The sequence below is a fragment of the Drosophila montana genome, unplaced genomic scaffold (genome assembly GCF_035044405.1).
Source record: "Drosophila montana isolate Dmon_TW-CO22-7 unplaced genomic scaffold, ASM3504440v1 contig_2178_1, whole genome shotgun sequence".
NCBI lineage: Eukaryota > Metazoa > Arthropoda > Insecta > Diptera > Drosophilidae > Drosophila > Drosophila montana.
Window position 1 is genome coordinate 1,379,155 of NW_026997075.1, and position 12,793 is coordinate 1,391,947.

At 40.9% G+C, this 12,793-nt stretch overlaps 1 protein-coding gene across 3 annotated transcripts; it reads right to left on the reverse strand.

Moving 5' to 3' along the window:
* Window positions 1–136: 136 nt before the first annotated feature.
* Tpst (tyrosylprotein sulfotransferase) lies at window positions 137–12,789 on the reverse strand. Of its 3 annotated transcripts, none has more exons than XM_064680848.1 (8): window positions 12,650–12,789; window positions 11,324–12,426; window positions 9,006–9,136; window positions 5,614–5,854; window positions 5,309–5,488; window positions 4,725–4,861; window positions 4,434–4,632; window positions 137–1,048 (listed from the first exon to the last, which is right to left on the reverse strand). In XM_064680848.1, the coding sequence occupies exons 2-8, from the start codon at window positions 11,480–11,482 to the stop codon at window positions 608–610; spliced, it is 1,488 nt and encodes a 495-aa protein (XP_064536918.1). In that variant the 5' UTR covers window positions 11,483–12,426; window positions 12,650–12,789; the 3' UTR covers window positions 137–607. The 3 variants fall into 3 exon arrangements, with proteins under 3 accessions (XP_064536918.1, XP_064536919.1, XP_064536920.1); XM_064680849.1 differs by having other exon boundaries at window positions 12,490–12,710; XM_064680850.1 differs by lacking the exon at window positions 12,650–12,789 and having other exon boundaries at window positions 830–1,048; window positions 4,472–4,632; window positions 11,324–11,630.
* Between the last annotated feature and the right edge of the window lie 4 nt (window positions 12,790–12,793).

Below are 12,793 nucleotides of genomic sequence, written 5' to 3' on the forward strand. Positions count from 1 at the left end.
AAATGGACACAAGTCTCGAAAAACGTTTATAAAAAACCTTTCAAAATGGCCAAAGGCTATATAAAAATTAAATATATATATATATATATATATGTAAATGTACAATTTACTCGTTATAACAATAGTGTGGGGATAGTACTTAAGAGGAGCTTAGCAGTGAGCGCCCTGCAACAATTTTTATTTTTATTTTATAATTATTATGTTCATTTTTTTTGGTGGTATATGCTAATCATCTTTAACTTATGTGTACATCAATAATATATGTATATGTAAATTGTGTATTGTATGCGGCAACTGTGTCTTTAAAGTTTCTTTTTTTGTTTTTACTAAATTTTTCTGACAACACACAACAGTTGAAAGCAAATATATATATAGCACATATATAACAAATGCATATGCGTATATATAACTATATATGTATATGAACATACATACATCTACGTATTTATATGGAAATGATGCACATACATGTGCTTACACTCTTGATAATACAATTTGAAATTGGTTTGCTAACATTTGATGTCTGTCTGTTGTTGTTGCCGCTGTCATTTTGCCGTGTGTCGTCTCAATGTTTGCCCCGCGGTAATCTTATGGGTATATGCGGATATCATGTGTCTTCCAGTGCACCGACATATTGCTTGCCATTGCCATTGTTGTTATTGTTGTTGTTGTTGCTGTTGTAGTTTGAAGGCAGCTGCTTTATCGTGATGACATCCTTTGGCTTTTGTTTTTGTTGTTGATGCCGTGACTCTCCCTGCTCCTGCTCCAGCTCCTGATCAGCCTGCTGATGATGCTGCTGCTGGTGCTGGTTTTGCTGCTGCTCTTGTTGCTCTGGTATTATTTTATTGATATTAAACATGTTATTGTTGTTGACATTACTGTGGCTATTGTTGTTTTCAATGGTATTATCCTCATTATTATTGTTTTTATTATTATTATTGTTTACGTTGTTGTTGTTGTTGCTGTTGATGTTGTTATCATCTGATTTGGGTTCCATCATCAGCACTTGCTTCGCTTTATTTTCCCATAACATTCGGTTGGCTTTTAGCTACATGGAAAACATTGCACAAAATATAAACACAAATGAGTTATACATATATTCGCAAATACTGTAGGCTCGCATAATTTTGCCAACATTATTATACTTGATATCATAAAAATACATCCTCCATATATGCGCATGCATAATTCGAACGTTTGCAAATTAGAAGCTGTTGCTCGCATTATTTATAAGCTGTCATTTATATTTTGTTGTTGCTGTTATCGTTCAGGTTGTTGTTGCTATGGTTGCTGTCGTTGTTGTTGTGCTGTGCACATTAACCGATGCATTGTAATGCCCAGGCCCGCTTAGCCATACAACAAACACCCACTCCACAGCCGCAACACGTATGCAAATAGCTGGCACATTGAGTGCAAATGCGACGCGAAAATTGCAAACATTTTGGCATAATTATTTACACGCTTAACGCGTGGCGCGTCAACATGAAATGATTATGCAACTTGCAACATTTCGAAAATCACGCTGAGTCCCGACTTTGATATTATAATTTGGAATAGAAATCTACTGGCAGATGACGTCAGGAAGTTTGCCCTAAAAGTTAAGGTGCCCTTAAGGCCTCATTAAGCAAATGCTTATCCACATCTAAAATGCCATTTATACAGTTCCAAGGGTTAATTGAGCACGACGAGCACGTTCAGGCTTTGACGCTCTGAATCATTGCTTTCATTAAATATGCTAGTTTAATTAATTTGTAATTTAATTTTTAACTTTTGCACGAAATTAATATGCCAAAAAAAAAGTTGAGAACATTGCCAGCAAATCCTCTCTTTCACTCATGCATGGCGGCAAAAGGCAATTTATTTTTGATATTTGCAATTAACATAAATTACGCGCATAAAATATAATTGGTGGCCTCTCAATTGATTATAATTGCAGTTGACGCCACAACAGAACGACAAATCGACAAACTGGCATGTGGGTGTGCATGTGTGCGTGTGTGTGTGGCACACCAGCCAAATAGCTTAAGTGGGGTGGTGGCATGCAATCCAGGACTTTTTGTGCCAGCGTTTCTGTAGCTGGCATTTCAATTGATAGCAAATGTGTATGCACATATTCATATATATATATATACATATATATACAGGTATATACAGGTATATGTCTGTTGCTTAAATTGCCATTTATGACGCGTTGCCGTACATGCAACCACCACCAGACACACACGCACACGATTTTAACTGTGAAAATACAGAAATTGGAGTTGTGACAGTCGAGCTGCCACATGACAGCATCGAAAAAATCAAAGCTGCAGTCAAATGGATTCGAACCGCGAACTACACCGCCTGCAACACCTGAAACACCTGCAGCTGGCAGCCAACCAACCGTCCGACCGTAAGAGGCAACTCATGCAGCAGGAGCAGCAGCAGCAGCAGCAGCAACGGCAGCAGCAGCTGTTTGTCAGTTGCTTGCAAATTTGTAATTTATGAGCAGTCCTCGAGCGAATGTCGACCGGCTGGCAGTTGTCAAGCCAGCAAGGGTGTCGGAGTCGCAACCAAGCGGCCTGCAAAAGGATGCGGCAGCCACAGAACACCCCACAAAACTTGACTCGACACGACTGAGCGCTGAGCTGCTCTAATTAATTAGCCGCTAATTAAACGCGCCCGCGGCGTTAGCTGCTGCGCGGCACTTCACTCAACACTCAACAGGATGTGCAATGCGGCAGTTATTAGCTCTAGCTGCCACACACTCATAGAGGCGGGCGGCAGCAGCTGCATGTAATATATTATTTGGCTCATAATGAAAAACCCTTCTCGCAGCCTCTCAAAACTGCAACAGCTTAATAAGCCCTGAAACTATTCAGTATGCTGCTCATGTGCATATTAATATGCTTGATATTATAAACTATGTTTATATATACTATATATACATATATATAGTTGTGGTTATATATTTGTTTTTTTTGAACAGCTGCAGTCGGTTCAGTTTACCAAATTACCTTAAAAAATGAAATAAAAATGCAAACCATTTTGCAACAGGCGGCAAATGAATGCAAACAATCTGAACTATTTTTATTTATGGCATATATGCTGACTAAACGTGCCCTAAAGTTATGTATCTGCAAATCAATGGGTAGCCGAACGTCATTATTATCATGCTTATCGATGTGTGCACAGGCTGCGTGTGTGTGTGTGTGTGTGTGTGTGTGTGTGTGTGTGTGTGTGTGTGTGTGTGTGTGTGTGTGTGCCCCCAGGAAGCAGAGCTTCAAAAAAAACTGCAACAACAATGACGACAATAGCAGCAACGCATGTTAAAGTGGCTGGAATAAATAAAAACTCAAAACAAAAAAAAAAATAGGAAAAAAAAAGAAAAAATAATAATAACACAAGTGCAAAAAGGCGAGTGCAAGAAACAAACAAACAAACAATGAAACGAACAAAACATAAATATACAAAATCAAGTGTAACAAGTACAAATGCACGCATCGAGTTGACCAGACTGGCAGATATCCTGCACTTAGCTACAAAGTGCGCTTAGTGTTGAATTTAATGATAGGAAAAGCTGGAGTCGGGCTTAATATGCCCTGCACTCGGGACTGGAGTGTGCATTAATTGAGGCAAGTGACAGACGAGAATTCGGGTTCGTACTCCAGCTTAGTGTATGAAAACTCAACAAGTGCTGCTTAAAAAGTTATTAAGTATATCAATAATAGTACTCGATAAAGAAAAAGAAACAAATAAAATTGCATGCCGGGTTAGTGCACATGAAAAAAATATAATTAGTAAATGCGGACAATCAGAATTGAACTTTGTTTTAGGCTCTTACTGTCTCTCAAGGTCCGACAGACAAAGGGTTAGTTAGGCTGAGCAAGAACATGCTTAAGCCTTATATAAACTTTCTCATCGAGCTACCTGCTTTAGCTATTTGTATGGTTACAGAGTATTTGCAAAAGAAAAGGAAAACAAAAAATAAAATGGTATCTGCGAATATGGCCAACAATGCTGAAATGGTTGCCACAAAGCAAAAGTGCAAAATATGGCAATGACAGAAGCCAACAGGAACGACAACGACGCCAACTACAACTGTGGCAGCCGAGGCGAGCACACAAAAAGGACAATGAAGATGGCAACAGAGAATGTTAACTGGGACGACAACAAAAAGGATGGCCGCCATGTTGAATGCTTTGGGGATATCCGGTTCGGGCATGGCTTATGGGAAATGAAGGTATAAAGGGTATGGGCAAGGGAATGGAACTGGAATTGGGTAATGGCTGATGTTGATGCCTTTGTGTGTGCATTGCGCCTGACCGATTGACTAAACGTCAGCCCAACTGACTGGCCGACAGACCGACGGCCTGTCACCCTGCCTGCCTGTCAGTCTGTTTGGCCATCTGCTCGCTTGGCTGTCTGCCTGTCTGATTGTTTGTTGCACATACCTTAGATGTATTGTCCTGCACCCATGCATCTGGCTTACCGTAGTCTGGCGGATTCGCATACGGATCGTAACCGAGCACGGAGAGCATGGGCGCAATGTCAGCCATGTCGCGCACCACATCGCTGGGTATATGGCCCACCCACTTGGACAGCGCCTCAAGATTGACCGGCTTGATGACCTGGTCCGATGACCGCTCCACTCTGCGTACAACGAACGCGGTGGCGGGAACAAAATGAAAGGGCATAGTGCAATTAGTTGATGTTGCCACTAGCTGCTGCAGGGCATTACTCACTTGGACAGCGGCACACCGTTGGGCTTATTGATAAACTGCTCATGATGCAGCACCGCCTCGTTCCATGGTACATCCAAGAACTTTAAGATGTTCCGCATCCATTCCTCCGGATGCAGCACCAGCTGCTCATAGTAAACCTGTTAAACAAATAATATATAAATATCAGTTTCCAGTCGCCAGTTATATAATAACCTGCGGCAAACATCAATTCTAATTAAATTCTCTAATCAAATACCAAAGTAATGTATACTCAATTGTACAAACAGTTGCTTATATAATTGTGACCACTTATATAAGCGCCGAGCTGACATCGATAGTTATTTTAAAAAAATGCCATTGAAACTGAATGATATAACCAATTACTGACGCCTGACTGAACTATGCCCTTTTCCTTTATATCATCGGCAATGATACCCAACTGACTCTTCTTGTGTAATTTAAGAAGCTAAGGAATAATTCTGCTTATGTAATTGTGTCCACATATAAATAGCTTAGGTAATTAAATAAGGAAAAATGAGTTTATCTAAGCACGTTGCCCGGCCACGTGTCATGTGGCCAGTTGGCACCTGGCAGACGCTACTCACCATCATGCATCGATCCTTGCCAATGTCGCGGCACTGTTCGTGCATCAGTTCGATGGCGTGGTTCCACTTCTCCATGCACTGTCGGTAACTGGCCAAATCGAAGCCCGTGATTGTAACCTTGCGCGATATAATTGAATGAACTGTCGCCCGTCCGTCCCGCACCATGAATAGAAATTTCGCCTGCGAATATGAAACAAGAGTGCATAAATGTGCATACAAAACAAAACAAGTACGTATACATATGTATATGCATGCGGATGATGTAAGTGCACATAAATTTGCGTGTGTGCGTGTGTGTGGCTTACATTGGGAAATAGCTCGATTACATAGGAGCCCATTTTGAGAGTCAGCGGATCCTTGTTACATAAGCGTGGCGCCGGTTCGCCATGTTGCGCAATGATTTCCAAGCAGAACTGGGCTATGGCGCTGTTCATGACCTCCTTGGTGATGCCTGCCTCCTGCAGGCGCAGCGACTCCTTTTCGGACTTTAGCCAGTGCGAGCGCAGCTGCAAAATGCGCGGAATGACGCGCGTCTCCTGCCCGCAGCTAAATGGATGAGACATACAAAAGCGAATAAGCAAGTGCACAGCATAGCCCGGAAGACCGAAGGCGGAAGGGAAGGTAAATTGTGAGAAGTGAGCATGGGGAGGAAATGGCACGAGAATGGAAAGCCATGTTACAAAACAGCGAAACAACAATGACGTTTTATATCACATAGCTGGCTAACATCACAGCCCAGTCCAGCCCCCGCCCGCATCCCGTAGTCCGTAGCCCGCATCCTGCTGCCTGCTGCAGCTTTGGGCCTTTAGCTAATTCAATCGACTAAATGAAAGCGGATGCCCGACTCCAGCACGCTTTCACATTGGAAAGTAAAATCGCAAAATTGGATGTAGCTTGCAGCATCTGCCGTTCAAAATCATCGGACCTTGGGGTTTTTAATCAGGGCATATAGCAACATGCCTTACAGTTGATTTGCTTTGCAACCTCAGGAAATTTGCAAATGAACAGCATCGAATCAGCTTGAACTGCGATGTACGAATAACTTCATCCCATGTCTGGCTCAAAAGGGTTGGAATATGAACATTGCGGGGCAATTCAAATTTGTGTTCAAATTGATTAATGGAAATTAATATGGCTACAGCCAGGACAAGGCTTAATTCATGCCGTAGCGGCTTATGCTCAAATATTTTAATTGCATTCTATGGGCGAAAATAATCGTGGATTCTTGTGCAAAACGAGGCGGGCAGAATGCATGAATATTTGATATACACGAATGTGTCTGAATATCGGTTAAGGGAATCAAGGCAGAATTTAATTTCATAAATGCCTGCTTGGCCATATCAATTAGCATAGCATACTTCACTGGGCGCCTTGTCATTATGGAATATGAATTCAAAAATATATATATACATACATATATATTTCATTTCATATAAATACCATTGCTTCAAACCGGATACTGCTCGGAATTCAATTGTTTATTAACCATAAGCTGTCCCTCAACCGCACCGCATTTATCAACAGGTTGGAGTAGTACATTTATTTGACAACTAAAGCTTTTTGTAACTCAATTCGAGTGAGAAAATATGTAGATATAATCTTAATCTACATTAAATTAAATGGCTCTATTAAATAGAATAAGCTAAACGCTTCTGTTATTATTAAATACATTTTCTTAAGCTGACTCGTAAATTTGTATCGGTTTGTTTGATCAAAATTGGTAAAGCCCTTTTTCTTAGGCTATGTGCGAGGAAGCGCCTGTTATCTTATATCCTAGGTAGATCAAATTTGTTTTAGCTATTCGACTATAATTGCAATATTTGTTGCTTAATTTCTTCCAAATCAATGGGCATCTGCGTACAGGATACTCGCCAAGTCCAGCAGTGTCGGCTGCAGCATTCCTACATATATTTTAAATGATTTTATTACTTTGCGGAATCCATTTGCTCGCTATCCACTGAGGGGCATTTGGCGCATTCGCAACCCTCTCCGGAAATTTCTCAACTAACATAGTTTTTCGAGAGCATGAGTCACATAGTATCCCCACATTTTTGCCTGACTAACTCGAGCTAGACAAAGGCAGCAAAGCTCTACAAATATATATAATCTTGGAGCAATTACATGCGCGTGGCTTATATGCAAATCGGACGAACAAAAGCTAACGAGGCCAGTGTAAAAACAGTGGACCCATCCCTACAGACATGGATTTAACACACACACACACACACACACACACACACTGCATAGATGCTCGTATCTGTATCCGTACATCCAGCTGTATCTGTATCTGCGTTGGCACAAATTTAACTTAATGCGGACCTGCCTCTTGCGGGGCGGAAGTAAGTTTTTAAATAGCGGAAATTGTGCTGTGCAGCCATCAGTAAAAGTGGCGCTGACTGCTGTCAGCAGCCAGGAGCCACGAGCTACGTACGAGTCAGAAGTCAGGACTCGACGGGTAGGAGCCAGCACGTTGAAAAAAAAGGAAGCAAATTGTTAATAAAATAAGCAGGCGAAAGTCGACACCTAACAAACCCTCCCCCACGCAGCCGACTTATTCTGTACCGTAGCGCAGTCTCCCTTAAAATGCCCCTCTGCACGCTTTATTTTGTTGCCGCCCACGCGCATCTATCTGACAAAGGGCACAAAGGACGTCAGAGGCAAAAAAATTCGTGGCTAATTAGTCATGCGTAACAAAAACTTAATAATCTAATTCATGCTGTGACAGCAACCGCACAGACTAGCCCATAAATCCGACCCAAGTGGACAGAGGGTGCCAGCCATCCATCATGTCATATAATAAACAAGCTGCGAATGTACGCTAAAGATTCGCTATTTTAACACCCTTCTCTCACAAAATAAAGCCCCCTTCATGCTATCGATTTACTTTGTAATATTAGAGCAGAAAGCATATTTTTATTTAGTCAAATGAAAAACCGCTCGAATTTCTGGAACTGTTTGTGTCTGTAAATAGTCCTTAAGTCCTTGTCATTTAAGTAACTAAGCAAAATATTGTCAAATCATGCTTGTCTCATATCTGATACATTCAAATACTAATATAAGACTTCGTTTAATATGATAGATAGACAAAAGAATCAAGGTTGCAAATCTATTTTACATTCGTGAGCTTTAAACCTGAACCGAACCATATTTGTTAAAAAAAAATTGTTTGGTTATGAATTGATATTTTTAGGTATTTCATAAGAATAATGCAACATTTTTGTAGTTTTTCAAGATTAGCAAAAAATGATTTAAAAAAAGAAGTCGGAAAATAAAATCATATTAAAACTCGTATTGTTCTGAAATTCAAAAATATATATATTGAATCAAAATCTAGGTTCGTAGATGTGGCTGATCTAGTTCATGAGTCTCTGGATCGCACCGAGAACCGAACCATTGAAAATAGAAGAGAATATGTTGCATGCTGTCAGATGCATGTAACATATTGCTAAAGAAAACTTTACTTTACTCAACTTCAATATTATTAAAAAGCGAATGCAAATGTTTGAATAAAGTTTGGATAATCTGCAAAACTCGACCTGTTGACATCAACTGTGTGCCATCGTAGCCGTTGCTAAACGTTGCGGATGGGGAATCAACCCTAGAAGGGTTGCGTGCACATAAGTAGTATGAATGTGGACGTTGTTCTTGGGCGGGGGAGTGGGGCGTAAGGTGAAGGGACAGGCTGTTGCAAACTTACCGCACATCGGGATGAGCATCCAACATGGCGCGCATTAGTGTCGTACCAGATCTGGGCACACCACCTATGAATATTAATGGCATCCCACGGTGGTATGCATAGACGCGATTTTTGTTATCAGTGACTTGTTTCTGGGCGTGCGTTGACGTGGGCGTGGCATCGGGAACAAGAAGGTGGCGAAAGCAAGAAAAAAGAAATGTAAAAAATTAAATTAGAGAAAAGTTACAGAGCAAAAATTACGTGTCTCCACGATGATAATGATGATAATTATGAGAATGAGCATCTGACAGCCTGTCTAGTGGATGGAGGGGATGTCGCAAAGGTGCCAGAGGCAAGCGGCGCTGCTGCCAACTAAATTTGCGTAGGTACACACACAAACACACACACAAATACATGGATAGATTCAGGTGTGTATGGGTAAAAGCAGCCCGTTAACCTTTGGCGCGCCTGTCGCATTAATGTCAATTTAAAGGATTTTCCTGCGCCGTAAAAAATTCTTGAAGCAATGCGTTCAACTCGAGAATCTAAGCCCATAATACGAGCCGTTTTAACCACTGCGACGATAATATGCGTGAAATTATGGTAGATTTAACAAAGGCATCAAATAATGGCAGTCAGCGACATGCCGAACATTAAATACACTTGTAGACGACTGAACGAATATGGCTATAGAATCCATATAATAAAGCAGATCGATTTGATAGGGCCGGCAGGTATATTGCAATTGCTGAGTTTGGTCAAAATACATCAAAATATTCCATTAAAAATCTCATTACTCGATTGATTCTTGCTAAACAGTTATATTCTATAGCAGTTCGGACTACTATGATAACATTTTGTTCATAAATAAACAGCATCAAGTTTGTTTGAGGATGTATAGAAAGAAAAACAGATTTTCATACAAGAACATTGATATCGACCGCTTATGGGTATTATTGGATATGATATGGTGGTCCGAAAGGGCCAACTGCGATATATGAACTGTCTGTAATACTCAGACGAGCCACAGCCAAGATTAAAAGTTAAGGCCGAGGAACTACTTTGCACAGACAGACGGAATATACATAGATATATACTGATCAGGAATATACCTATATATGCATATATTCATTATAACGTTCCACATTTCACATAATGAATAAAGTACCCTTTGTAAGAGTGCAACATTTAGCTGCTGCGAGTTTTCCCAACTGGTCAACAATTGTGGTAAGTCCCAAAATTTGGGCCTCTTAGTCAGCATGTTTAATCGATCTGATAAGCCTGAACTCGAGCTGTCTGTCTTTAGTCCTTATCGGACGAGTGCTTTGATGCGATAAAAATGTGACAAGCGCAAATAGATTGTGGTCTAATAATGAATTATTGATCTGGGCAATTACAAATTGAGGGCAAACGCAGTTCTGCTGGATACATTAAAAGGCTTAAATACTTCAAAAGCAATGTGTGCACTACAGTGCTGCTCAACTATGACGAAACATGATGATTATAGTATATATATAAAATAGTATATCAAACAGTTTGTGGTGCACAGCGAACAGTTATTTACAGTTGTTATCTGTTTGGGTTATCTGGCTATCTGTTTGTAAGAATCTATAGGAAATTGAGTGTGAAAATTGGACGAAAAACTGTTGTAGTTGCCATTCGATTACATTTTATTTTCAAAGAGCCAGTTCACTGGCTGGAAGATGGAGGTCCAAGCATTAAACTAATTTTCACAACATATTAATTGAAACGTAAATTCGAGTTCGCAATTGAACAATGGCTGGCAAAGCTATCAGACTAGCACCCTATATATATATATATATATATATATATATATATATATATATATATATATGTGTGTGCATATAGAAACTGTGCTGGCATTCCAGCTGACTAGCTGCAGGTTTGAGTGCGGACTTACTACAGTCCGCACAAGGAAATCAACCGCAGTAGAAAACGATAGCAACAACAGCAGGAAAAATTGCAGCTCTCGTTGCCATTTGGCCAACTAATGTTTACAAAATGGTGCTCGGCCATCCGATAACCAGCAAATCCCCCAATGACTTTGCATGGCTTGCGGTAAGGTCAGCGTGTGCAGTCAACATGAAATTAGTTATCCAGTCCTTTGAGTCTAAAGAGGCGACACATAGATGGTGTCAATGTTGTTGTTGCCACAATTTGATTTATCATTTACAATCGTCGCCCTGGTCACTGTTGGTTTCTTAATACTGGACGCAGTCAAGAGTAAATAAACTTGACTTGATTTCAAGTCCAAGTGTGTGTTGGGATGAACGTATAAACATATATATATATATACATATATAGTAGATTCTGCTTACCTCCAATCGGAACATTTGTGAGGGTCCATCGTATGTGGATTCCACCTTGAATAGACAGGTCGGGCGCAGCTCGGTGAATTTGAATAGGAACATCGTGATGACAATTATGCCAAAGAGCACCCAAAGGGTGACCTTCTTATTGCGATATGGCAGCCGCATATTTCTAGCTGCTTGCGGCCAACTGAGGTGTGAGCTGCTAACTGCTTTTTGATTTCAATCAGCCAAAGTCCGGTTCCAGCTGCAGCTTCGGTGCACTCGAGCCGTCTATTGGTATTGCCTTATTGATTTAAATGACTGTTTGACTGTTTGACTGTTCGACTGCCCGACTGACAGCTGTGTGTCCGCTTCTGGCCGCCGGACGTTACAAGCTTAAATATGTAAATTGGTTTCTTGAGCTGCTGCCGACAGGCGCTTACAAAATTTCGTTTGCTTTCTTCAACTATTTGCACTTGGCTGGCTTTCAGCTGCCGCTGCTGCTGTTCCGGTTAAAGTTGCAGCTGCTTGTTGTGCTTAGTGTTGATCTTAGTTCTGTTGTGTTTGTTGTTGTTGCTGTTGTTCTTTTATACCACGGCAATGAATGCGTCTTTGGGATTCGCTATGCTTTTGCTCCTGCTGCAATGCCAGCTCCTGGGTTTGCTGCTGTTCTTGCTGCTCCTGCTGCTTATGACGTTGATTGCTTTGCATTTCCTCGCCTTTGTCTTACCGTCTCAGGAACTCTGTGTGGTCAGCATGACCAGCAGCCAGTCCAACAGAGAGCAGCAACTGACTCTCTGATTTCAATTTTCTACACTCGACTAAAAATTTCTATCAGCTGGCGCTTGGGTTATGTTCATTTCTCTTAATTTTTTTCCTTTTCTTTTTTGGTTTTTAATGTTAACGTTGCTCAGTTTCTCTCAGCTATGCTAACTCCCTGTTTTTATAGTATTTAAACATATTTACTTAGGCAAAATTTGTTTTATATTACCGCCAGTGTGTGTGTGTTTGTGTGTGTCGACATGCGCTCAAGGATCTGTGGATAGAACTTTGCGCTCTCTTTTATTTTTCTAGCTTCTTATTTTTTTGTTTTTTGTGTCCCCGGGAAAGGTCCTTGTCAGTGAGCGTGTCTGGAAGTGAAAAACTTCAGTCATAAGCATATTTAAATAGTTTTCAAATTATTTGCAACCGACTTTGTTTGGTGCGCAACGACTGCCCGCGGCTGGCTAGAGCTCGACTTGGGCTATGCCTTAAGTATTCAGAGTACTTTTCGCTCCTTTGCTGCACTTGACTCGACTCGACTCGACTCGACTCTCGACTGACAGCAGCGACTGCCTTTAAGTGACTACGCACCTTTTTGGAACTGCAGCGGCAGCTCGATGACTCGCAGCTACCAACTTCAGTTTCGGTTCAGTTTTCAGTTTTGAACTTCCAACTGCAATTCCAATTTCAATTGTGATTATGACTCCTCTGCTCGCCTCCTCTGCTGTGTGTTCT

Excerpts from the sequence above, each read along its gene's own strand:
- Tpst (XM_064680848.1), bottom strand. The coding sequence starts at position 11,482 with ATGCGGCTGCCATATCGCAATAAGAAGGTCACCCTTTGGGTGCTCTTT. Across the intron at positions 5,489-5,613 it reads TAATCGAGCTATTTCCCAAT|GCGAAATTTCTATTCATGGT; the intron begins GTAAGCCACACA and ends TCATATTCGCAG. Across the intron at positions 4,633-4,724 it reads AACGGTGTGCCGCTGTCCAA|AGTGGAGCGGTCATCGGACC; the intron begins GTGAGTAATGCC and ends CGTTGTACGCAG.